At 37.6% G+C, this 25,230-nt stretch overlaps 1 protein-coding gene across 3 annotated transcripts in view; it reads left to right on the top strand.

The window, feature by feature from the left end:
* MCTP1 (multiple C2 and transmembrane domain containing 1) overlaps positions 1-17,162 on the top strand; it is a 539,870-nt gene extending 522,708 nt beyond the window's left edge. For 2 of the 3 annotated variants that reach the window (XM_007469753.1, XM_007469755.1), the window contains exons 22-24: positions 3,413-3,522; positions 14,623-14,720; positions 16,195-17,162. In XM_007469753.1, coding sequence (XP_007469815.1) covers positions 3,413-3,522; positions 14,623-14,720; positions 16,195-16,266 — 280 coding nt within the window. In that variant the 3' untranslated portion in view covers positions 16,267-17,162. The remainder of the gene's footprint in view (positions 1-3,412; positions 3,523-14,622; positions 14,721-16,194) is intronic. The other variant, XM_007469754.1, reaches the window with a different exon arrangement.
* Positions 17,163-25,230: the final 8,068 nt, after the last annotated feature.

Genomic DNA, 25,230 nt, shown 5'->3' on the forward strand with positions numbered 1-25,230 from the left:
GGACGCGCAGGCCCAGCGGCCATGGCTCACGGGCCCAGCCGCTCCGCGGTATGCGGGATCTTCCCGGACCGGGGCACGAACCCGCGCCCCCTGCATCGGCAGGCGGACCCCCAACCACTGCGCCACCAGGGAAGCCCTATTAATATATTTTTTGAACCAACTGTTTAATTATAAAAATGGTAAGGTGGATTTTTAATTACTTATTAGTAAAAAATATACTAAGGCCCCGTACCGACTAAACTATGTGAAACTTGGCCTACATAATGATTTCTAAATGATCTATTCAAGAAGGGGTGCTGTATATCTGGATAAGCCTACATTTTCCTAGTTTTATATATCTATTCATTGTTTATTATTCATAACGAAGAGTGTTCTGCAGATTTGGATCCTTGGGCATACACAGAAATTGAAAGGAGTAAATTATTTAAACTCAAGGTGTGAGTCATTCATCTGGTGCCTTTCATGTTGCAAGGTATAATGCATTTTATTTTGTATAATTTTTTGTTTAACACATTTCCACATATGCATAGGTGCTGAGTTTCCACTTTCTCGTATCATATTAGACAGAACAGCCTCCCTCTCACTCCCAAATGTGCCTCTAAGCAACATTCAGTATCAGACTTCTAAAGACTGATTTCCACATCTTTTCTCTTTTCTTCGTCTCCATGTTATTTACATCTCTAAGCATGTTTCCTTGTTCTCCACAACCTATCTGCAGAAGCAGAGTGTGAAGTCCTAAATGGGGCATTTCCCTATTGAGTATTGTCCTTTCTCTGAGGTACACTGTGTATTGATGACCTGACAGAAACATCTCATTTATATCAGAAGACCCTGGGTCAACTCTAAGGTCAGGACTGTGAACGCCTGAAGGGGAGAGGCTTCTTTGTAACTCTGGGTGTTAGGAGACTCAGACAGGTGCTTGGCTGGAAAAGACCATGGCCAGTTGAAGGAAATGACCAGATCCTGGCTGTGGACCAGCCTTGGGGAAAACTGGATTTTGTGAACTTTCCAAGGTATAGACAGAGGTGCAGGTATAGGCTGAGGTACAGGAACACCGCATAGGATCTAGTGAGTCTTGTAGGAGTTATCTTTTCGGCACAGTAATCTTTCAAATACTATAAGAGAGAAGCTCCCCTGGGGTCACGCGGGATAAAATGGATCTATCCAGAAAGCAGATACAGAAGCAATCTTTAAGTACAAAATGAAAGCCTCCATAATTACCATATCTTGTTACTAAATCATTCCAGAACTTTCTTGAATTGCATCTCTTAAGATCATATTCTAGTTATAGATTCCACAATGCACTGTGGAAAAAGAAAAGGGCAGTCTTTCTTCCCCCTGGGAAAAAAGCTACACTGGTATTCCTTGCCATTTTTCCTTCCAAGAGGAGTAAGAACACAGGGTGTTCTTCAGTGAGGGTGCCCAGAGGGAGGGTTTTCTGCGTGAAGAGCCAGTGCCCTCACACATGGAGTGGTGTGATAGATGGCTCGGAGCTGAGCCACAGGAGAGCAAACAGACCCTCAGCCTTCTGTTCTCTCCACAAGCGGGCAGAAGCGAGGGAACTACAGGTGTCAGTGAAGGAGGGAAGGCATGATTCTTTGCCTGGTGACAGTTATAGGACTCACTCTGGCCACAGGAGATAAAAAAAACACGACAGCAAAGCCAGACCCCAAGAGTTACTAAAAACAAGACAACCAGATTGATCCAACTTTGGCTTTCTTACTAGAAAAAAACATTTTTAGGAATTTGACCTAGAGAAAGACAAAAAGCAAGCCATATGCCACAAAGCTAAGGAATAACTCTTAAGTGTTAGGCTGAAGGGCAGTACATGAGAAAATCTCTTGAGAAACATCCTTTATTGGATCAAAAACTTCCCTGGAAAAACCCAGCCCAAGTGAGCATAGCATCCATTACTGGGAAATTAGAAGAAATAAAAAACACTGACATTTATCCATATCATGTACAATTTCATATTTTCTTGAAGTGTCTTGGGGCGCATCTCACTGCTTGCTAAGAAGAAATGCCATACTTTATAGACTCCTAGAGTTGAATGGCTCTAATAACTTAATCTTGATTCACACAAACATGTTGCCATCACTACCAGTCTTCCTGGATACAATAAAAGCTGTCCCCATTTTATAACCGGGAAGGTGGACGCTTAGAGAGGTTTACCACCTAAAGTCACATAGCAGAATCTAGGCTTTGAACACATATTCGCTACCTTCTTTGGTTTTTTTTTTCATTAAATTATGCTAAAGAGTCACTCAGCAAGATGTGTTAGTTCCTCTTTGGAGGCTGAACTTCAAGGCAATGGTATGCCTATAAACGGAGATATGGTTATGTACCCAACCTCGAAGGCTCCATGGAATGGTTCTGTTTACTTTATAATTTTGTCATTCTCTCTTAGAAACTACCAGACTCACAATAGATGTTCTACACAAAAAGCCTAAAAATATCCCAGTCTTTCCACGTTCCATTTGCCTTCTGTCTTGATCTTTCTCTCTTTTTGTCTCATTAAAGTCCTTCCCATCTTAGTACTGTCTCTTTTGTAACTTCCTGTCCTTCTGTTCATTGATCCCATTTTTGTTCTTTGTTCTGATGTTATAGCATTGTCAGTACTCCGTCTTGCTTCTTTCCCTGACCCTCTACATTATTAGTCACCAGCAGTGTGGAAACACTGCAGAGCCATCAGCCAGGCCCTGTTATAACCCACCCTTTTCCAGCTTATACTCCCTTTTTGGTCTTCCCAACAAATCTATCATGTGCCGTGTTCTCCTTCGCTATCAACAAGGTAGGGAGAATAGTAGGTAATGTTGACTTTATTTCTTAATTATGTATTTCTGGGAAGAGGGCTCTGATGGCAGGTGAATTTTTACAGAATTCCCCCTTCCTGACTTCTAATTCCATTTGAAACATAACTGAAGTGGGAAGTGAGTATTCCTCTAAGGATTTCTAAAGTTCTGAGGATTTACACAACCGTGTAAGATTTAGATCTGTGGACAATCGTTGGCAACATTTTATTTCCAGTGTGGTTAATCCCGTGTGAGAGTTCATAGAAGAAAGAATGGTAGGCCCGGGGGCATTCTCCTCTATGAAAATTTGGAGAAAACAAGATTCAGTACTAGTTTTAGAAGTAGAAAAAGATTTTTAAACCATGGGGAGTCACCCAAGTAGTGTGATGACTTTAGACCCTTAAGTCACCTGGGACAATCTGGAGAGGTTGGTGTCAACACCCTTTACCTGGGCCCTTGTGTTCACGAAGTTGAGCAGATTATGACTAGCCTGTATCTTCTGATAGCCTATTACAATTGGCATCTAGTCCAGATTTTGAATCAGAATCACATTTATTTTCATCTTTGTTTGAAAACAGTATGAAGTGCTCAGATTGCTGATGTATTAATTTCTCATTCAGTACTTTCAACTGGACCATCCCATTCTTAAGCTGGCTGGCCATTGTAGCCCTCTGTGCGTTCACAGTCATCCTATACTTCATTCCGCTGAGATACATTGTCCTTGTCTGGGGTAAGTAAAGCCTTTTTTAAGAAATTTTTTTAACTGTCACAGCTGCTAAGAACAAACTATTTTTAAGGGATGAGTTATACTGTCAGTAGTTCCCTATGTTTATGGTCATGAAGCTACTCCATGATGAAAAGAGACAGGTCAGTTAAAAATCACAAGAGTATGAAGATTTAGGTCTATCTGCAAATGCATTTTTCTTATCTGGCACCATAGGCTCCATCATACTATAAACATGTAGTTGTGCAGATTCTTCATATATCAAAGTGTAGCTTTGTCTAGATATCACTCTGATTTATTTCCACCATTTATACATAAACAGAGGCATTTTGATCCATATGGTGCATTTAGGACAATATGCTTTTGTGCTGTGTACTTTATCTTACGGAAATGTCCGTAAACATGGTACTATATATGGCTGCCTGTGTAAGAGGTCACCTTTAAGGAAGCAGGAAAAGGGTCCTTGGCATTGGCAGGCTGCTTGGGAACAAAAAAACCTGCTTTATGTGTACTAAACCAGAATGCTTCTGTAAAAACCCACTTTAAAGGTGATATTTGGGGGTCCTAATTTCTAATGCAATTATGCTTCATGCTGACAGTTCCTATGTACCTAGACTATACTTAGGTGGTACTTTCAGCATTCTTCATAGTTTGGGGTTTTGGGGGTTTTTCTTCTTTCTCTTATCTGACACAATTCTTTGTTTGGAAAACTTAATTTTCAGTCTCCAAGATCAACTAACATATAAAACTACATTAATGATATATATATATAAACAAGGCTGGGTAGGAGTAGAATTCTCTACTTGCCCCTGGACTGCATACACCCGAGACTGCTAAACTTATACAAAATGCAAAGAACCAAAATGGGTTTTAATTTCAGAACACATGTGCTTACACTGAAAGCAAAAAGATGAAAAGGAATGTTTTGTTCTTTTCTTCTTAAGGCTTTTGAAGAAATATCCTGGAATAAAATGAAAAAGGGTCTGATGTCTCCAAGCCCTCCAGTTTACAAATCCTTACCTCGCTATTCTTTTTGGCATATCTTGTCATATCTTGAGCAAGCCCTCTTGCCCCTTATCAGCACTATCCATTACCTTTACATCTTGGGTAGGGAGTGGAGGGTGAAGGGAAGGGTGATTATGTTTTCCTGCCTTAATTTCTATAATTTAAAGAAACAGTTTCAACTAAGACAGTGCTTTCACTATACAAGGGAAGAGGCATTTCCACCATGTTCTTGCGTCGCTATTGTATGCTCTTTCATTCCTTCCTCTGATATTTAAAACAGGTGCTGTTTTATTGAAGGAATTAAGGTAGGGCGTTAGGTGTGGCAGTTTATTACCTCTAACCTACTTAGGGTCAGACCTGCCATCTCAGTTGTGATAGGTGGGGAACTTCGGGTTTCCTTTCCCCAGGTTCTCAGAAACTGGAGCCCACGGCAGACATCTGGCTGTGTAATCTGGGTTGGCCTCACTGGCAAGCTGTCTTAAACGTAATTTGCAGAGAATGTGTTTGGGTCTCTTGTTTCATCAAATAAAATAAAACAGTATTCCTTTAGTGGTAGGTGATTGCTGAAATATTAAATAGAAATTTAAGACATGAGTCTCACATGGGGAGACAGGGACCAAATCATAATTGCATTAGTTTATTCTGCTGAACTCCCTGAAGAGCCAAGATGCTCCAGTTTGTGACCCAGTTTTTACCACTCTGATTTCATAAAAAGCTGTTTATTTATGTATTTTTATGTGAATATGCTTGGTAATTTATTAAGTGCAATATAAGTTTAAAACAGTAGACTTACCCAATTGAAATTCTACATTATTCCATAGAATATGTAGAATAGGTACTTCCAGTTTTATACATTATTTTGACATTTCTACCTCATTAAATTTGGGGGTTTTGTTTTGTTTGTTTGTATAATAGCTCCAAATTCATCTGTATTTGCCCCTCATCCACATTTGCTCTTCAGGTAGCACAGAGGATTCACTGTTGAATAATTTAGCATGGGTAGGTATGGCTCATTTTTAATGGTTCTTGGCCATTTTAATCCAAGAAGTGATCCAAGTAAGTCAATCACAGTAGCATCTTCTGCAAACCTTAAATTTAAATTTCTTATAATTTAAAAGGAAAATTGGTTTATAAAAATCTCAATGCCAGAAATATAGAAATGGAAACATATTTTCTTTCTTGTGATGAGAACGTTTTAAGATCTACTCTTTTAGCCACTTTCAAATGTGCAATACAGTATTATTAACTATAGTCACCATGCTGTACATTAGATCCCCATGACATTTTATTGCTGGAAATTTGTACCTTTTGACTCCCTCACCCACCTCCCACTCCTCCGCCTCTGGTAACCACCAGGCTGTTCTCTGTATCTATGAGCTTGATTTTTGTTTTTTTGTTTTTTAAGGATTCCACATATAAGTGAAATCATATGCAGTATGTGTCTTTCTCTGTCTGATGTGTTTCACTTAGTATAATGAATGCCCTTGAGATCAGTGCATGTTATCACAAATGGGAAGATTTCAAACTTTTTTTTACGGCTGAATAATATTCCACTGTGCATATATATACCACAACTTTTTTACCCATTCATTCACCCGTCAATGGACACTTAGGTTGTTTCCATGTCTTTGCTATTATAAATAATGCTGAATGAACATGGGGGTGCACATGTATTTTTGAAATAGTGTTTTTGTCTTCTTCAGATAAATACCCAGAAGTGAAATTACAGGATCATAGTGGTAGTTTTATTTTTAATTTTTTGAGGAACCTCCATACCTTTTTCTGTAGTGGTTGTAACGACTTACATTCCCACCAGCAGTCCACAAGGGGTCCCTTTTCTCCACACCCTCCCCAACATTTGTTATAGACTTTTTGATGATACAGCTATTCTGACAGGTGTGAGGTGATATCTCATTGTGGTTTGGATTTGCACTTCCCTGATGATTAGTGATATTGAGCATCTTTTCACGTATCCGTTGGCCATCTGTCTTCTTTGGAAAAATGTCTATTCAGATCCTCTGCCCATTTTATAATTGTTGTTTTTGACAATTGAGTTGTATAAGTTTTTAATATATTTTGGATATTAGCCCGTTATCAGATATGATTTGCAAATATTTTCTCCCATTCTGTAGGTTGCCTTTGCATTTTGTTGATGGTTTTCTTTGCTGTGCAGAAGCTTTTTAGTTTGACGCAGTCCCACTTATTTTTACTTTCGTTATCACCTATAGTTTCTTCTAGGAGTTTCGTGGTTTCAGGTCTTAACATTCAAGATTTAGTCCGTTTTGAGTGATAATTTTTGTAAGCGGTTATAAGATAGTGGTCCAGCTTCATTCTTTTGCTTGTGCCAGTCCAATTTTCCCAACATCATTTAATGAGGAGACTGTCCTTTCCCCATTGTACATGCTTGGCTCCTTTGTTGTAAATTAATTGACCAGGGACTTCCCTGGTGGTGCAGTGGTTAAGAATCCGCCTGCCAATGCAGGGGACACAGGTTTGAGCCCTAGTCCGGGATGATCCCACATGCCGTGGAGCAACTAAGCCCGTGCGCCACAACTACTGAGCCTGCACTCTAGAGCCCACGTGCCTAGAGCCTGTGCTCCACAACAAGAAAAGCCACTGCAATGAGAAGACCACACACTGTAATAAGAGTAGCGCCTGCTCACCACAAATTGAGAAAGCCCATGCACAGCAACGAAGACCCAATGCAGCCAAAAATAAGTTTATAAAAAAAATATTAATTGACCATATATACATGGGCTTATTTCTGGGCTCTCTATTCTCTTCCATTGATCTATGTCATCTGTTTTCATGCCAATACCGTACTGTTTTAATTACTATAGGTTTGTAATATAGTTTGAAATCAGGGAGCATGATGGCTCCAGGTTTGTTCTTCTGTTTTAGTATTGCTTTGCAATTCAGGGTCTTTTGTGGGTCCATACAAATTTTGGGATTGTTTCTATTTCTGTTAAAAATGCCATTGGAATTTTGAAAGGGATTGTATTGAAACTGAAGATGGCTGTGGGTAGTATGAACATTTTAACAACATTAATTCTTTTAATCCTTGAGCAGGAATACCTTTCCATTTATTTGTGTCTTCTTCAATTTCTTTCCTCAGTGTCTTACAGTTTTCAGTGTACAGGTCTTTCATCTTTTGGGTTAAATTTGTTACTAAGTATTTTATTCTTTTTGATGGGATTGTTTTAATTTCTCTCTCTGATAGTATGTTGTTAGTGTATAGAAATGCAACAGATTTTTGCGTATTGATTTTGTATCCTGCAACTTTACTGAATTCATTTATTAGTTCTAACAGTTTTTTGGTGGTCTTTAGAATTTTCTATATATAAGAAACCATGTCATCTGCAAATAGTGAGTTTTACTTCTTCCTTTCCAATTTGCGTTGTTTTAAAATCTATTTGTCTTATATAAGTATAGCTTCCCCTGCATTCTTTCAGTTCCATTTGCGTGGAATATCTTTTTGTATCCCTTCATGTTTAGTCTGTATGTGTCCTTACATCTGACTTAATCTCTCATAGGCAGCAATACAGAAGGGTCTTGCTTTTTTTTTTAAATCCATTCAGCCACTTTATGTATTTTGATTGGAAAATTTAGTTCATTTACATTAAATTACTGATAGGTATGTACTTACTGCCATTTTGTTAATTGTTTTCTGGCTGTTTTGTAGTTCCTCTGTTCTTTTCTTCTTCTCTTGCTTTCTTATTTTGTGGTTACCACGAGGCTTATGTACAAGAACTTAATTTTTTTAAAAAAACGGAATTTTTCTTTTAGCTGCATTGGGTCTTCGTTGCTGCACGTGGGTTTCTCTCTAGTTGTGGCGAGCGGGGGCTACTCTTCGTTGCAGTGCATGGGCTTCTCATTGTGGTGGCTTCTCTTTGTTGTGGAGCATGGGCTCGAGGCACATGGGCTTAGCTGCTCCGTGGCACGTGGGATCTTCCTGGACCAGGGCTTGAACCCATGTCCCCTGCATTGGCAGGAGGATTCTTAACCACTGTGCCGCCAGGGAAGTCCCAAGAACTTAAGTTTGAAAGTTCTAAATTTTTACTGTATTTCCCCGTTTCATATGTTACATTTTACACCTTTTTATTGTTGTGTATCCCTTAACTAAATATTGTAGTTATAGTTATTTTTACTATATTTGTTGTATAATCTTCATACTAGCTTTATAAATGATTAATCCACTGTTTAGTATATATTTACCTTTACTAGTGCTTGCATGTGTTTTCTTTCTACTTAGAGCACACTTGCTTTTGGCTTAAAGAAGTCCCTTTAGCATTTGTTGTAAGGCAGTTTAGTAGTAAACTCTTTTAGCTTTTGCTTGTCTGGAAAACTCTCTTTTTCAGTTCTGAAGGATAACTTAGCTGAGTAGAGTATTCTTGCTTGGAAGTCCTTTTTCTTTCAGCACTTTGAATATATTATGCCATTCCTTTCTAGTCTGCAAAGTTTCTCCTCAAAAATCTGCTTATAGTCTTTTGGGGGTTCTCTTGTACATAACAAGTTGTTAATCTCGTGACGCTTTTATGACTCTTGTCCTTAACTTTTCACGTTTTAATTATATGTCTTGATGTGGTTTTCTTTGAGTTTCTCTTATTTGGAACTCCTTGGGCTTCCTGGATCTGTATGTCTGTTTTCTTCCCCAGATTAAGGAAGTTTTCAGCCATTATTTCTTGAAACACATCTTCTGCCCCTTTCCCTCTCTCTTCCCCTGCTGGGACTCCCTATAATGCAAATGTTAGTACGCTTGATGTTGTCCCCATGAGTCCCTTAAGCCATCTTCACTTTTTGTCATTTTTTTCTTTTTGCTCCTCTGATTTTCTATGATCCTTTCTTCTTCTTCATCTAGCCTGCTGTTGGATTCCTCTAGTGTTATTTTTCAGTTCAATTATTTTATTCTTCAGCTCTGTGACTTCTGTTTGGTACTTATATGTTCTGTCTCTTGGTTGAACTTCTCACTTTGTTCATCCATACCCTCCTGAGTGAGTTTGGTGAGCATATTTATGAGCATGACTTTCAACTCCTTATCAGGTAAATGACATCTCCATTTCATTAAGGTTTTTTCCCCTGAGGTTTATCTTGTTCTTTCATTTGAAACATTTTCCTCATTTTGCTTGAATCTCTGTGTTGGTTTCTATGCATTATATGAAAGAGCCACCTCTCCCAGTCTTGAAGTAGTGCTCTTGCATAGGAGATGAACCTTATCATTCAACCTTGCCTCAGCTCTTAGTTGTCTCCCAAACCTTTGTGATTGTCCCAGCAGCCTATTCTATTTATTTATTTTTGGCTGTGTTGGGTCTTCGTTGCTGAGCGCAGGCTTTCTCTAGTTGCAGAGAGCAGTGGCTTCTCTTGTTGCGGAGCACGGGCTCTAGGGCGTGCGGGCTTCAGTAGTTGTGGCACACGGGCTCAATAGTTGTGGCTCGCGGGCTCTAGAGTGCAGGCTCAGTAGTTGTGGCGCGTGGGCTTAGTTGCCCTGTGGCATGTGGGATCTTCCCAGACTAGGGCTCGAATCCATGTCCCCTCTGCATTGGCAGGGGGGGGGGGTTTTTTTTTTTTTTTTTTTTTTTTTTTGGCAGGCAGATTCTTAACCACCGTGCCAGCAGGGAAGTCCGAGCCTATTTTATTTTTAATAGCCCTCAGTAGTTGAGGATGTGTGAAGACCTGTCAGTGTCTCAAAGAGGAGGATCTCAGGCAGCACCTAGATTCAGGCTAATTGAAAGTCATTCCCTTAGGCAGCAGCTTTTAAATTATGCAGATATATACAGTGGGAATGCAAGTGTAAGCCCAGCTGGCCACCAGAGACAGATGATCTGGAGGTGTCCCCTGGGTGACAGTTACAAAAATCAGGGCTTTGGATGAGTTTATAAGCTCCTTTCTGTGAGATACTGATGAGCTGTGGTGAAGCAGAGGGAGAGTGCAAAGATAGCATCCCCTGGCCTGTGTCCCCTGAGAGCACCTGCATAGGTCCCTAGATGTGTGCCAAACCTGAAAGCTGCCCCTCAGTCCAAAGCTCCAGGACAAGCAAATAGGCCTCTTTCTTTCATAGAAAGACTGGGGTGTGTTTCAGTCTCCTGTTTGTGCAGTGCCCTGATGGTGGTACCTTGCAGAGAACTATCTCTTGATTGTTACAGTCCTGTGAGACTCAGGAACACCAGCTCCCCTGACCACCAGAGTCAGGCAGTCAAGGGGCACCCCCTGGGTGGCAGCTGCAAAAACTGGGGCACCAGACATGTGTAAGAGCTCCCCTCTGAGGTGTCTGGAAGGGTTTACAGTCAGCCCTTAGATGTGTGTTTAATTAGAAGCCTGCCATGATAAAATTACAGGCCCATTTCACAGAGAGATTGAGCTCCTTGGTCTGTTACTTCTTGCTGTGCCCTGAGGGTGTTAGCTGTTTAAGACCTCTTTCTCTATTGGTTACAGTCCTTTGGGACCTGCAAACATAAGCCCCTCTGGCCACCAGAACTGGGCAATGTAGAGGTGTCTCCTAAGAGCAGTTGCAAAAATTGGGGCACCAGCCGAGGTTCTGGGAGATACTGGCAAGCTAGAGCAAGGCAGAGAGAGAATGCAAAGATTGCATCCACCAGCCTCCGTTGGCCTCTGTTCCCTGAGAACACTTCCATAGGCTCCTAGAAGTGTGCCAGAGCAGATTCCTGCCCCTCAGGCCAAAGCTCCTGGACAAGCAAATAGGGCTCTTTCTTGGAAAGACTGGGGTGTGTTTCAGTCTGCTGTCTGTCCAGTGCCCTGGGGGTGGTAGCCTGCCAAGAACTGTCTCTCGAATGTTATAGCTCCAGGGGACTCCAGAGCCAAGCAATCAAGGGGTACCCCCTGGTGGCAGCCACAAAACCCAGAACATGAGACGTGGGTAAAAGCTTCCCTCCAGGAGATACTGGTGCTCTGAAGCGCAGTAGAGGGAGAGCTCAAAAATGGGGCCCACCAGCTTCTGTCCCCAGATAGTATCCCAGCAGGACCCTGCCTCTCTGGCCAACTCTTTAAGATTAGGAAATGAATTTTCTTCACATAAAACCTGGGCACCTTTCAAACAGCTGCCTCTGTGCGGGGCCCTGGGGTGAGTGAGTGCTCACGAGCTCTTTAAGAGCCATTCTCCTTTCACTATAGCACTTTGGGTCTCATGGATGTAAGCCCATTGACTTTCAAAGCCAGATGCCTTGAGGGCTCAACTCTCAGGTGCAGGTCTTAAAAGCTGAGGTGCCTTATGTGGTGTACAAACTCTTGGCTGCTCAGGGAGAAGCTCCGGGTTTGTGAGTTTCCTCCTGATGGTGGGTAGCTGCACTGGGGGTGGGGTTTATGGTGAGATTCTCAGCATCTCCTATCCACTTGAATGTAGCCTTTTTCTCATTTGCCCCACGTGAAGGAGGCGCTCAGCTAGTTTTCAGGGGGTGTTTTTTTGTTTTTACCGGAAATTGTTCCATATGTAGCTGTAGAGTCGGAGTGTCCATGGGAAGAGGTGAGTTCACGATCATCCTAGGTCACCATCTTGAACTGCCTCATAGATGTAAAACCTCAGGCACCAGATGTGTGTGAAAGCTCCCTTCGGGGAGATACTGATGCTCTAGAACATGGCAGAGGGAGAGCATGAAGATGGTACCAAATGGCTGGACTGAGGCAGTCGGGGAGAGATGGTTCCCGCCAGAAAAGAAAAAAAAACATGGTGGCTGCTAGTCTCTGTCCCTGAAGAGTAACCCAGGTAGGGCCCTGAATATGTTTCACATCAGATGCCTTCCCCTCATGACAAGCAAATGATCCTTTCCCACACAAAATCTGGTTGCCCCTGGATCAGCCGCTTCCATGCTGGGCCCTGGGGAGGGTGAGTCTGAACACACAAGTTGGTTTTTGAGACAAATAGACTAATAGAACAGAATTGAGAGCCCAGAAATAAACCCAAGCATATATGGTAAATTAATATTTGACAAGGGAGCCGAGAATACTCAATGAGAAAAGATAGTCTTTTCAATAAATGGTGCTAGGAAAACTGGATAGTCACATGCAAAAAAATGAAACTTGACCCCTAATGTTATACCAGTCACAAAAAATAACTTGAAATGGATTGTAAGACCTGAAACCATGAAACTTCTAGAAGAAAACATTTTTTTAAAAAGTTCTTTGACATGAGTCTTGGTAATGATTTCTTGAAAATCACACCTAAAACACAACAACAAAATTAATTAAAAATAAACAAGTGGGACTGTATCAAGCCAAAAAGCTTCTGCATAGCAAAAAAAAAAAAAACCATTAACAAAGTGAAAAGAATCTACAGAATGGGAAAAAATATTTGCAAACCATATATCTGATAAGGGGCTAATATCCAACATGTATAAAGAACTCGTACAATCCAATAACAAAAAAAAAATTAAAAATGGGCAAGGGACCTGGATACACATTTTTCCAAAGAAGATATACGAATGGCCAACAGATCCATGAGAAGATGCTCAATAACCCTAGTCACTAGGGAAATGCAAATTAAAACCACAATGAGATAGCACCTCATGCTTGTTAGAGCGGCCATCATCAAAAAGATAACAAATGCTGGTATGGATGCAGAGGAAAGGGAACCCTTGTACACTGTTGGTGGGAATGTAAATTGGTACAGCCACTATGGAGAACAGTATGGAGAGGCCTTAAAAAAATAAATATAGAACTACCATATGATCCAGCAATTACACTTCTGGGAATTTATCCAAGGGAAACAAAAAGACTAACTCCAAAAGATATCTGCACCCCCATGTTCATAGCAGCATTATTTACAATAACCAAGACATGGAAACAATCTAAGTGTCCACTGATGGATTAATAGATAAAGAAGTGGTATACAATGAAATATTATTCAACCATAAAAAAACAAGGAAATCCTGCCATTTGCAACAACATGAATGGCCCTTGAAGGTGTTACGTTAGTGAAATAAGTCAGAGAAAAACAAACACTGTATGATTTCACTTATATGTGGAATTGGGGGGAAAAAAAAAATAAAGCAAAAATAAAACCCCTCAAAAGCCCAAACATCAAACTCACAGAAAAACAGAAAAAAAATTTTTCTTTTATCTATATGAGATGATGGATATTAGCTAAACCTACTGTGGTAATCATTTCACTATATGTGTACATCAAACCATCATGCTGTATACCTTAAACTTGTATGTCAATTATTTCTCAAAACTAGGAAAAAAAAAAAAATCTTGATGTTTTGGGGGCTCATCTCTCCAGGTGCAATTCTTAAAAGTTGGGGAAGCCTGATTTGGGGTTCAAACCCTCACTGCTCAGAGAGAAGTCCCTCTTGATTGTGGGTTCTCAGGCTAGGGGTGGGGTTTATGTTGTGGTTGTGTCCCTGCCTCTCCTACCTGCTTCGATGTGGGCCTTCTCACGATGGCCAGTGTGTAGACTCACTCAGCCAATTTTTAGGTTATTTTCAGAGGTAGCTGTTCCATATGTAGCTGTAGATCCAGCATGTTGGTGGGAAGAGATGTGTTTGGGATCCTTATATGTCCCATCTTCAAAGCTTTTTAGTTTTTTAAAGCTGGTGGTAAACCCTTCCAAATTCCAGGTCATTTTGAAATTAAAACAAAAAAAGCAAAAACCCAGGTTAGTTTGCAAAATAACAACACCTCCCCACCACTGAAAAAAAAAAGTGTATCTTTTGAAAAGGGGGAACCAGTAAGTCAGATTTCTTGCCTTAAAAACAATCCCAATCCAAAATGTAGGGAGACAAGTTTCATCATAGATGAAACATTAAAGCAAAGCTTCTAAGTACTGTAACACTGAGGGGGAAAGGCAAGTTAGGCCAGGTGCCTTTTGTTTCCCAAATAGAAAGCCTTTCCTGCTGGGAAGAAGCCACTGAACTACAAAGAGAAAAACAGAGCAGCCACGGAGTTGGGAAGGAGGGAAAGAAGGAGGGAGGGAGGGAGGGAGGAAGGAAGGAAGGAAGGAAGGAAACTGGGTTTACTGGTTCATTCAGTCAAGGCTGAAATAAAGGCAGCTTAATCTGGACCTTTAAATCACCACAACACTTTTGCCAGAAATGTGTATTTGAACTCCAAACCTTATAGATTTCAATAATGTTTGATCTGTCACTTTTTCAGGCATCAATAAATTTACAAAAAAGCTGCGGAGTCCATATGCAATTGATAATAATGAACTACTTGACTTCCTTTCCAGAGTCCCTTCAGATGTGCAAGTGGTATGTAGGTTTCATTATTATAACTACAGGCATAGCTCATTTTATCATGCTTCACTGATATTTCTTGTCTTTTTTCTTTTTCTTTACACGTTGAAGGTTTGTGGCAACCCCGCATTAAGCAAGTCTATTGGAACAATTTTTCCAACAGCATTTGCTCACTCTGGGTCTCTGTGTCACATTTTGGTAATTCTTGAAACGTTCTGAACTTTTTCATTATTATTATATTTGTTACGGTGGCCTATGAACATTGATCATTCATGTTACTATTGTAAAAAGATTAATACTTGCTGAAGGCTCAGATGATGGTTAGCATTTTTTAGCAATAAAGCTTTAAATTAAGGTATTACTGTTTTAGATATAATGCTATTGCACACTTAATAGACTTCAGTATACCATAAACAGAATTTTCATATGCACTGGGAAACCAAAATATTCATGTGACTTGCAATATTCACTTCACTGCAGTGGCCTGGAAACAAACATGCAGTATCTCTAAGGTATGCCTGTATCATTTTAATGTAGTGTGGCATTGGGTTTTAACTTTTATATCCATTTAATTTTGAAGGTTTTAGAAGAGCTAAGTAAAGCCAATAAAGCCTGTAGAAGATTTTGCCATTCAGGAATTAGCCCAGTTGGGGTGTTATCCAAGAAGAACTTACAGAGAAGATTGGGGAATAAGAGGGCATTGCATAGAGAACCTACCAGGGTGTCAGGGGGACGATCCTCCCCCAAGGTTCAGCTGGAGTTTGTGAAGGGAAGTCACCATCACCTGAAGGAGGAATTAGGAATATTAGATGGTGAAAGCAAAGTATGCCAGCAGATATTGAGAAAAACACTTCCTTAAATACATTGCATGAATTAAGTGAGTTTTAAAGATGTCTGTTTTAGAGATCAGTGAAGGGGGAAAGAGTAACTGTAACTGATTTTTGAGAACCGGGGCACATCTCAATCCTTTGAAAGCCTTGGAGGTTAATTAATGCCCATTGATCATTAAATATTTTCAGAGTAAAATGAGAAATGTTTTTATCAAACTATTGAAGCTGGGTTGCAGCAGTACCTTTTTCCTTTGTTTCAGCTGAGGTTTTGATTTGGTATCAGATGTGAGAGTGGGCTGGATGGAGATGAAGCTTATATTAAACAAGCACACAGTAAATTATAGAGAACCATTATTCGGCCCTTCAAAATAGGTGGAGATGGTTCTGCTTTTAATGTTACTTGGGTACAGGCAACAGAGACCTCAGCCTGTTACCAAAGTTCACATCAGGGCTCTCATGTAGATTCTGGCAAGATTTCCCTTGACTCTTTGCTCTATCATTCTATTGTTTTCTGCATCCCAGCTGCAGATCGCATACAGCTTCCAGAGCGAGCACTTTCTTTTCCCCCAAGCATAGTCTCCTCTCAATTCCTTTGCTTTTCCTTCCTTTGCCAGAAAGTGGCCACCTGACCAGCCTTTCTCTGAACTCTGTTTAAACAGGTGCAATACCAAGAACTGAAACCAGATCCTTCTCATAGCCCATGTAAAAGGAAGAAAAACAATCTTGGCTAGCCAGCTCCCAGCACTGAGGAGACCAGCATCTGTTTGGGAAGATAAAAGGAAAAGCCTTCAGCCTGAGCCGCATTTCCTTTCTTTCTGTTTTTTATTTATTTTGCCATTTTACCATGATTGAGAGAATCTGTAAATAGTGTACAAAGGCATATGTCTTTGAAAATATACTTCCATTGTACAGAATCAATTTGATAAAGGTTTAGCTATTGCTGCGTGAAAGCCTTGTTAGCTGTGGATAATAATATAACACATTGGAACAACAAATGTAAGAATGGTAACATTGGGAGATACACATTTCTCTAATTACAAGTGTAAGAACTAGAATATTAAATCTGATTAAATCTACATAAAATGTAAATGTCAATTTGATTAAAAAATTTTTTTTAATGTGACTATTTTTTATCTAAAAAGTAATCCATTACAGTTTTCTATGTTTTATACATTTCAAAAGGGAGGAGGGATCCCAGAACCTAAATAATGGAACAGATGCATTACAACTTAACATAGATTCGGATCCTGATATTTATTCCTGTGCAAATTATTTAGATATGACTAGGCTGACTTTAAGGTAATGAGTGAAGGTATATTCACCTCCTCAAGAGAATCTTCCACACACTGAAATCCTACAAAGAAAATTTCCAAATCTTCTATCATTCCATCTAAAACCTTAAAATCTCTACAGGACTACACAAAAAATACTGCCAGGTTTATAAATGATGATTGCCTATAAGGATTTTTATACCAATCACTATTAATTTGTGCCAAGTTAGCAAATTAGCAACCCAGTTCAGTTGTCAAAAATCTAGCAAATTAAATCCACATTGCTTTTGGTGGCAGATTATGCCTCTGTGCATCTAAAAATATTTAATACTCAAGTGTTCTCACAGAAAAAAAAATGTATCTACTTTCTTATTAGGTTACTGAACTGCTTTAATATGCATATTATGATTTTTGTTATTAGTGTGAATTTTAACATAGAGGAGAATGCAGTGTGCTAAGTGATATGCCAGTGTTTCATTACATTCATTTATAGAAAAAAAATCATTCTTGAAAATATGAATGCATGAAAACCTCTTTTGTAAAATAAACTGCTTATGGGGAGAGGGTTTGCCTTTGAAAATGTTTCACTACTTACCATAGAACCTATACTTAAAAACTGCATTCCCGACTCTCATGTAGTTTTTATACCTAACTTCCTGGTATATCAAGGGAGTATACCTCTAGAGAGAATCTGGTGAGAATGTCTTACTTCCCTGACTTGGTAGGGGACTAAGCTTGGTTGAAATTGCTGCAGTGTTTTACACTACTTTATTAACAATGGACTGGGATAGGGTGAAGGTGGGGGTCATGCTGGAAAAATGTAGAAAAGCCAGAAGCGAGAAATATATATTTCACTCAATCTTCTATAGGAAGATTCTTTAAAAATAAATTTAATCTCATCAAAGTTGATTTTTAAAGTATTTTTATTTTAAAGCTATGTTGTTAAATACTGTTTCTTATGATAAAACTATTTCGGTCTGTTTATACACTATGCTTGAAAGAATGTCAATTAAATTCCCTTTCTACAGAAAGGCTTTGACCTCAATATGCTCTATTTAGCGCATCATGTTTATAATGACACGCTTACATCCGCATACCATCATCGTTTAAGACAGACGTAATACTTCATGAAGTTGATGTTGCTACAGGAAGTTTACTGATGGAATAATTTGTTTGAAATAACTTTTGATTATACTTTGTGTGAGATTTGTGTTCTGTGCTGACATTGTCTACTCAAATGTCTACAAGCCTGATATTCTAACAAACACCTGAGATGTACCTAGTGGATAGCAACCATTAACAGATGACTAATTTCTGTTTCATGCTGTCAAATTTCAGATGTTTAGTTCAATGGTAAGGTTGACTATTCACTGCATTAAATAAAAAAATAATCTCTTCTAAAAATAATCAGTATTTTTTGGTCTCGTATAAATAATGTTTTACTTAAAGAAACCCAGGTTTGGTTTGGAAGAAAAAAGGCTTTCCCTGAAACCTTGCGTGCTGTATAAAACGCAGCACCTTGCAGGGGTGAGTATCCAGTGACACTGCTAGAGAAGTAAGAACTATCTTGAGGCATGAAAGTGATATTCAGGGGAAGCTTCATTGCTTTTACAAACTACTGCACTCACAGAATGAAAACAAGAGACTGTGAATAACAGAACTTTAACCAGTTCTTTCTCCTTCTCACGAAGGCACAATTTTGCCTTTTGAAAGCTGCTTACTTGATTTGTTTTTGAGAGGTTTGTAAACACATAAATATTTTAAGATATCTTGAGACTGGATGTCGCTCTAACACCTATTTGGACTGCTATGTACAGTAGTCATATGAACTATGAAATATATTCCTCAATATCCTTTAGTGAGTAAATTCACTGAAGGTCATTCATTATCCAAACTACTATTATTGCCACTAATTTTGGTAATTTATAAGAAATGCATATTTAAAACTTTTTCCATTTATAAAAAGAACATGGTACTTCTTATTTTGGTACTGTTCCACAGACTCAAATTGATAGGTGCTGTCAGGATTCCAAATTAATTTTGAATCATTCTATACACTAGGATAATCTGAACTGAAAGATTCTTTAAGTGACTTTGCTCTGTGATATATTTATTGAGTACCAACTATACGACTTGCCCTGTCACAGGCAATGGTCAAACCAATGATCGCATATTAAAATCAAATCTGGAGTTAAAGTATAGTAAGAGCAAATTTTAATTGATATGTTTCTGAAAGTATCTTTTATAGAATTTTACTGTGTTATTTAAAAGTGAAGAAAAATTTAGTAGTAAGTTCTCTTATCCAGGGAACATATTCCCATTTTGATCTCAATATCCAAATGTCTCTAATGCTGAAAGGAGTCTACTTCTGTATTAACAGGTCTTATTCAAAGGCTTTGTTTATACACTAGTTAAATATACCTAAATGTTTAGTTTTGAGTTTTGTACTCAGCATTAAAAACAAATCAAAATATAAAAGGCAGTTGCTGTTCCAGAAATGCAAGTAAAGAGAGCCACCATTATACTTCTTGCAAAAGCCTGTTTATTGTTAAATTAATGCTTAAATTCTGGGGCTTTAAATGTCAAGCGTGAGTGTGTGTATTTGTGTACAGATGCCTATTCATTTGTTTGATCAGTGTGTCTAGAATCAGCCTTTTCTAATTGCTTGGTCAAGTATGAATTAAAACCACAAAAAAAAATAATGAAAAGAATACTTACAATAGTGTCATTCCTTTGGATTATAATTCTCCTTCCCAGGATGACTGGTGTAACTCACTGAAAGAAAAAAATATAAAACATCCTTTTTTTCTGGTGAAACTGTTACCTCTTCTGCCTCAGTTTCTACAGTGGCAGTCACATCATGACTTATTCCAGCTGAATCGCTGAGATTTAAGAAATACCAAGGAAAATTTCTCATCATATAAGAATACTGTGCAGATAAAAACCATTAAATGTCCAAAATGGTCATATGCTATAGAAACTAACAACACTGTGAAAGGTCTGCTGGAATTTAATGTTTCTATCTGTGCTTTTCCAAAGGGATCTGGGGTGAGAACCAAAAACCAAAAAAGGTCAGGGGAGATGAATCAAATAATTCAAATTGGTTTCAAATGAGTTTCAGTTTATTGGGCTATTCCTTCGCATTCTGAACTGGAAACAACAAAAAAAAGTGTTCTGTTGCATGCACAAGCAGTATTTCTGTAGACAGGGTTTTTTTTTTTTTTTTTTTTAATGTATATGATGGTTGTGTCTCCAAACGTCACTGAAAAATTATATGACTCCATTTTAAAAAAAGGTAACGAAATGGCACTGCTCTTCTGCTCTACTCAATTAATGGTGTTACTAGATTAAGCTGAAAGCTCTATTTGTATTAAGAAAAACAGAAATAGGTAAGCAGCTGTGCCAAAGTTTTTTCAGTTTGTAGTAAAAATAAAATTGCAACGTTAATTCTTCCCTGCTGTAGATTCTTCAATGGTCTTTCAAAAGAGAAAAGGAATGACCAACCTGAGAGTCCATGAGCGAACCTACAAACCACCACTCATTTTCTTGGGAATAAATAAATGCATCTGAGGAGACCTGGCTGAGTGAGGTTGTTACTGCTACTAGTGAGGCAAGATGGTAATATAGGCTTAGTTCCCCATTTTGGTCAAAGACAAGCTTCAAAATGACACGAGTCAACATGAGGCATTTTATTTTGCTAGAGTTCAAATGGTAAGTTAGGAAATGCTAACTGCATAGAGAAAGGTGTGCCCCTTGCCCCAACCACTTTTAATTGTCTCTTGATGACTGAAGACACATCTGAGACAACAGTCAAGAGTAATTACAAAGACAGCTGGACAACAGCAGAGAGGTGAGGGGGAAGGAAATGCCAAGATCTGTCCCAAGTTTAGAGATGTTCTTTTAATAAAGCTACTCAGAATACTGGAAACCTTAAAACTAAACTCTACATTATTTCCGCATTCCTACAGTACTGATTATGACAATTACAAGTCAAAATCTGTGTATAACTTGTAATATTGAAACCATGGAAAACAATTTATTGATGTCAAGAACTAATAAACTCTGCAACCTTACACAATGGTATACCTACCCCTTCCCTTTGCCCTGGAACTCTTACAAAGTTCAGGTTTCACTAACACAGAGACCTAGCAAACCATAGGAAGGTCTCTGAAGCACATGGTAACCCACCCAGAAAAGTAAAATACTATGTATGTTTTTAGAAGTACTTTTAAAACAGATCAATGTAGTATTCGGTCTTATTTGAAGTTGCTGAACATTACCTTTTAAATTTCCCTGTAGGATGAAAAAAAGCATTTTCAGATATAATAGATAAAAACTTCTGGGGGGATATCATGAAACATCCAGCATTTGATAATTTAACCAAGAATCAGGCATACTAACTCTTACAGGGTGGGTTACCAGGTACACACCATCCATTCTTCTGGCACTATGATGCGAATACAAAGAACACACATGTACTTGGATTTCTCAGTGACTGACAACAACACTGACAAGCAAGTGAGAAATCTACCCACAAAGACACAGTGATGTGATACTCACCAGTGTACTGTAGTTATGATGTAGGTACCCAATGTATTTATATAAAACAATTGTTAAAATATTGTATTTTGAATTGTACTACTTAAAACAGTAATTTACAAGAAGCCATTTTCCTCACCTTCACAGAAGAGGTGCAAAATAATATGCTCTGGACAACAGTGGCCAGACACTTTTGCTCAGAATTCTCTCAGTAGACGACTGACTGCTTACATCTGAATTAATGCTGTAAATAGTAATATTTAGAAGGGAATTTTTTCCAGGTGTATTATAATAAAAGAAAACAATTCTCAATTTAATCACACAGTAGTGAACTCCCTTTAAAGGAATTTAAGATACAGCCTTTGATAAATGTAGTCGTCATTTAATCTTACAGTTTCTCCCTGATTTTGGGTGTTGCATCTGGAAAAAAAAAAAAAATTAGAACAAGTAATTCTTCAGGTTCCCTGAAAGCTTCTAAAATCAGAAAAGGCTAATAGTGAAGATATGGTATGACTCCACAAGGTGTCTACGTGAAGTTTAAACTTTAGCAATTTAGGAATCCTACTAAACAGTAATGACCCCACCCAATATGGTAGGTAGGGCACTGCTTTGAAGAGGCTTAAACAGAAGACAGAAGCAGCATATCAGTAAAATAAGCCAGATTTACTTTCAAAGGAAGGGCATATAGTCCAAGAGTATTATTTGAGATCTGCATTAGATACTAGGCTTAATTACATCCTTACCTTGAAGAAACATGGCATATTTTAAAAATACACTTTATAAAAAGGTCCAGTAGATGCCAGTTTAAATAAGACAACTTTAGAAAAATTTCAAAACTGATTCTTATTTATATTAGGAGCATTACTTTAAAAAATAAATTGGCTACTGGTGTTATACACAAATATAAATCATGTTGCAGAGAAACTCGGAGAAGTGAAAAACAAATATTCAAAATTCTATCAGAAATACACCACTATTAGCAATGGATTTGCTTATAATTTTTTCCTCTCTGTAATTTTACTTAGATAAAATAATTTTTAATTACATTTAAATAGTTCTATTTTTTAAAAAGGACTAAAATTAATCCAGGAAAAAGGAATTAAGGGAACCAGTTCAACCACTTTTTATAAGTGGCTTTCAACCTCTCTTTAAGTCTATTTCCTCCAATAACATGATTGAGTATGAACTTAAAAGTATTTTGATAAAAAAAAGAGTAAAAGAACTAAAATCATGGGAAAACAAGAAATGAGAAATCTAGATTTGCATAACTTTTAAGAAAGGACTGAATATCACTAGTCGAAATAGCCTATTTCTGATGATACCATTAAAATTGGTATTTTTATTCTTTATTTTGAGTGAATTTTAACTAAAAGAATCTTCCACCACTTATCTTGACCCTTGGTTTACTGAACATTGCTCAAAATTTTCAAAGACAGTTTGTTCCTGAGATGAAGGAGATCTGTCTGCCTTTTTTCTGATTTTGTACCTTCACTACCTCCTCAGTATATTAAACAGCATCTAGAAATCTTTACTCTCTTTAAACCACAATGATTCCTAACCATCTTCCCTCATCCCTTTGCCAAGTTTTCATCTTTACAATTCTGCTTTTAAGTTTTCATGGAAAGCTCTTTAAAATGCATATTTTAACACCACATATTACTTACTGCTCTATAATTTTGTCTCTGTTATAAAATAGAAACAATGCAAAGTAGAAAAAAATGCATCTTTAGGATGAAGTCAGATAACCAAGATATATATTCCTTAAAACCAAAACAAAAAGCCATTACAAATCAAACCATTTTGGTCATTAGAAAAATTTATCAGTGTCATGACATAAACCATGGCTGACCTAACCTTTAAGTTGAGAAGTACTGACAACAAACTAAATTCTTTTTATCTGTCACCACTTTAAGATTAATGATTCTTTCAACATGACTATTTCATCTGAGGACAGAAGAATGGAAAATCATTGGAAATTTTAGTTCATCTGTTGTTAAGATAAATGATAGTATAATAGGTGTAAATTCAAAGCTGGATTCCAGACTTTCAGTTCAGTGCAATTTACCTGCTGGAAGTGCTAAGCACATTTTTAAAAAATTCCACTCTTTGGTAGAAATAAATCATACACTCCAACGTAGTCATTCTCTATTAATGTTTAACACCCATTATGCATTAATGTTCACTTGATCTAATTTAGATACTTTTGAAAGGAAGAGGATTAGATTTACCAAATCTGGGTTCAACTGTCTGAAAAGATTTTGGGACCACAGTAAAAAGACAAAAATTTGGAGAAAATGTTTCATCTTTAACTGGAGACAGATCTTTATAGATGCTGGAATAAGGAACTTAATTTTTTTGGTCTATGTTAAGGGTAATATTACATATTACAAATTAAATATATAAAAATAATATTATGTACTTGTCTTATTAGGAATATTATTTTTATATAACTAATCACTGGTTACACTTTGTTGATTTAATACTGTTGGATCTTAATTCAGCAAGTAGTTTAAAAACACAGAATAATTCACTATATTTGTTCTAAAAAAGAAAAAAATATATATATTCAACAGTACAAATACAATATTACCAAAAAAATCAATCACTTGTGTCTAGTGCTAAGGGTTATATTTCAAGATTACAAAAATATATAGTGTAAGTGTATTTGAACTATATGCCTACACCAAAAAACAAACAAAACCCAAACCATATGGTAATGAATTCAAATACATAAAATATTAGAAAATATTTTGTACATCAAATATAAATACAAAATGTAATTTTGCTTAGTAACACAAAAGTACTAATTAGCAAATTCCTCTGTGATAAAAAGCTAATCACTTGGATTTGTGATTGGAAAATGTCCTTTTTAAAATAATTTAATAGAATGTTCCCCCGCCAGCAATCACGTAAATTCATGTGTCTAAGAAAGAAAAGTTGCTTGGTACTTTCATAAACTGGGAAGCATGAATTAAAGTATAACATTTTGGATGTTCTCAAAGATTAGCATTTACTTAAGAGAGAAAATTTTTTTGACTGTCTAACAATCAATAATGTTAAAACTATCTTGTTTGTTTCCTCTGAAAAGGTCTTCTTTTAGTGCGATTTGCAGTACTCTAAAAGATGTATGCTTAAAACCTAAAAAAACAACACCACAACCTTTTCTAATTAACTTATAGTCTAATAATCTTTGATTCTGTATCACAGCAAATAACCACCAAAGCACATCATCCTACAATAATTCATCTTAACCTACAAAGTGAATTTTTTGATAACATAATTTGATTTATAAGAAATAGTTAACTATTCCATGTCTTCAGTTTTGACATCACCAGGCACAGGATAATTCCAATAATGCCATCACTGACCTTTCTAACTCAATCCACATTTGTTATAAAAACAATTATCATTCTGAATTTTGCAAGCTCCACGTCAGCAAGAGGTGCGACTGGTGTGGAAGCTACGTGATAAATGCCTGAGGGAAAGAGTGCCTCATGTCACTCAAAAATGACCCCTTTCTACTGATTAAGGGGCAACAGTGACAGGCTCTCATCAAGTTCATCACTTAACTGCAAAGGTGTGTAAATGCATATGGACTGCACATTCCATCAAAAATTTTCTCCTGTGAAGGTATTAATTTAACGTTCTATAACAGAATAAACAAAAATGGCAAACATTTCCTAGTGTTTATATAAAGGATCCTAGCATTAATGCAATTGTGTTTATCTAGGAATGAGTACTGGGGTTCACTAAGATTGCAAAAGCACACACCACATTCTATTCACTCTAAAATTGCTAGTCACATTGATCAAAGGATTAAACTATCAGACCCTTCACATTTAAAACGAAACGAGAACACCAATTATTACTGTAAATTTAAGAAAC

The sequence above is a fragment of the Lipotes vexillifer genome, unplaced genomic scaffold, assembly GCF_000442215.2.
Source record: "Lipotes vexillifer unplaced genomic scaffold, Lipotes_vexillifer_v1.1 scaffold67, whole genome shotgun sequence".
In the NCBI taxonomy this organism is placed as follows: Eukaryota; Metazoa; Chordata; class Mammalia; order Artiodactyla; family Lipotidae; genus Lipotes; species Lipotes vexillifer.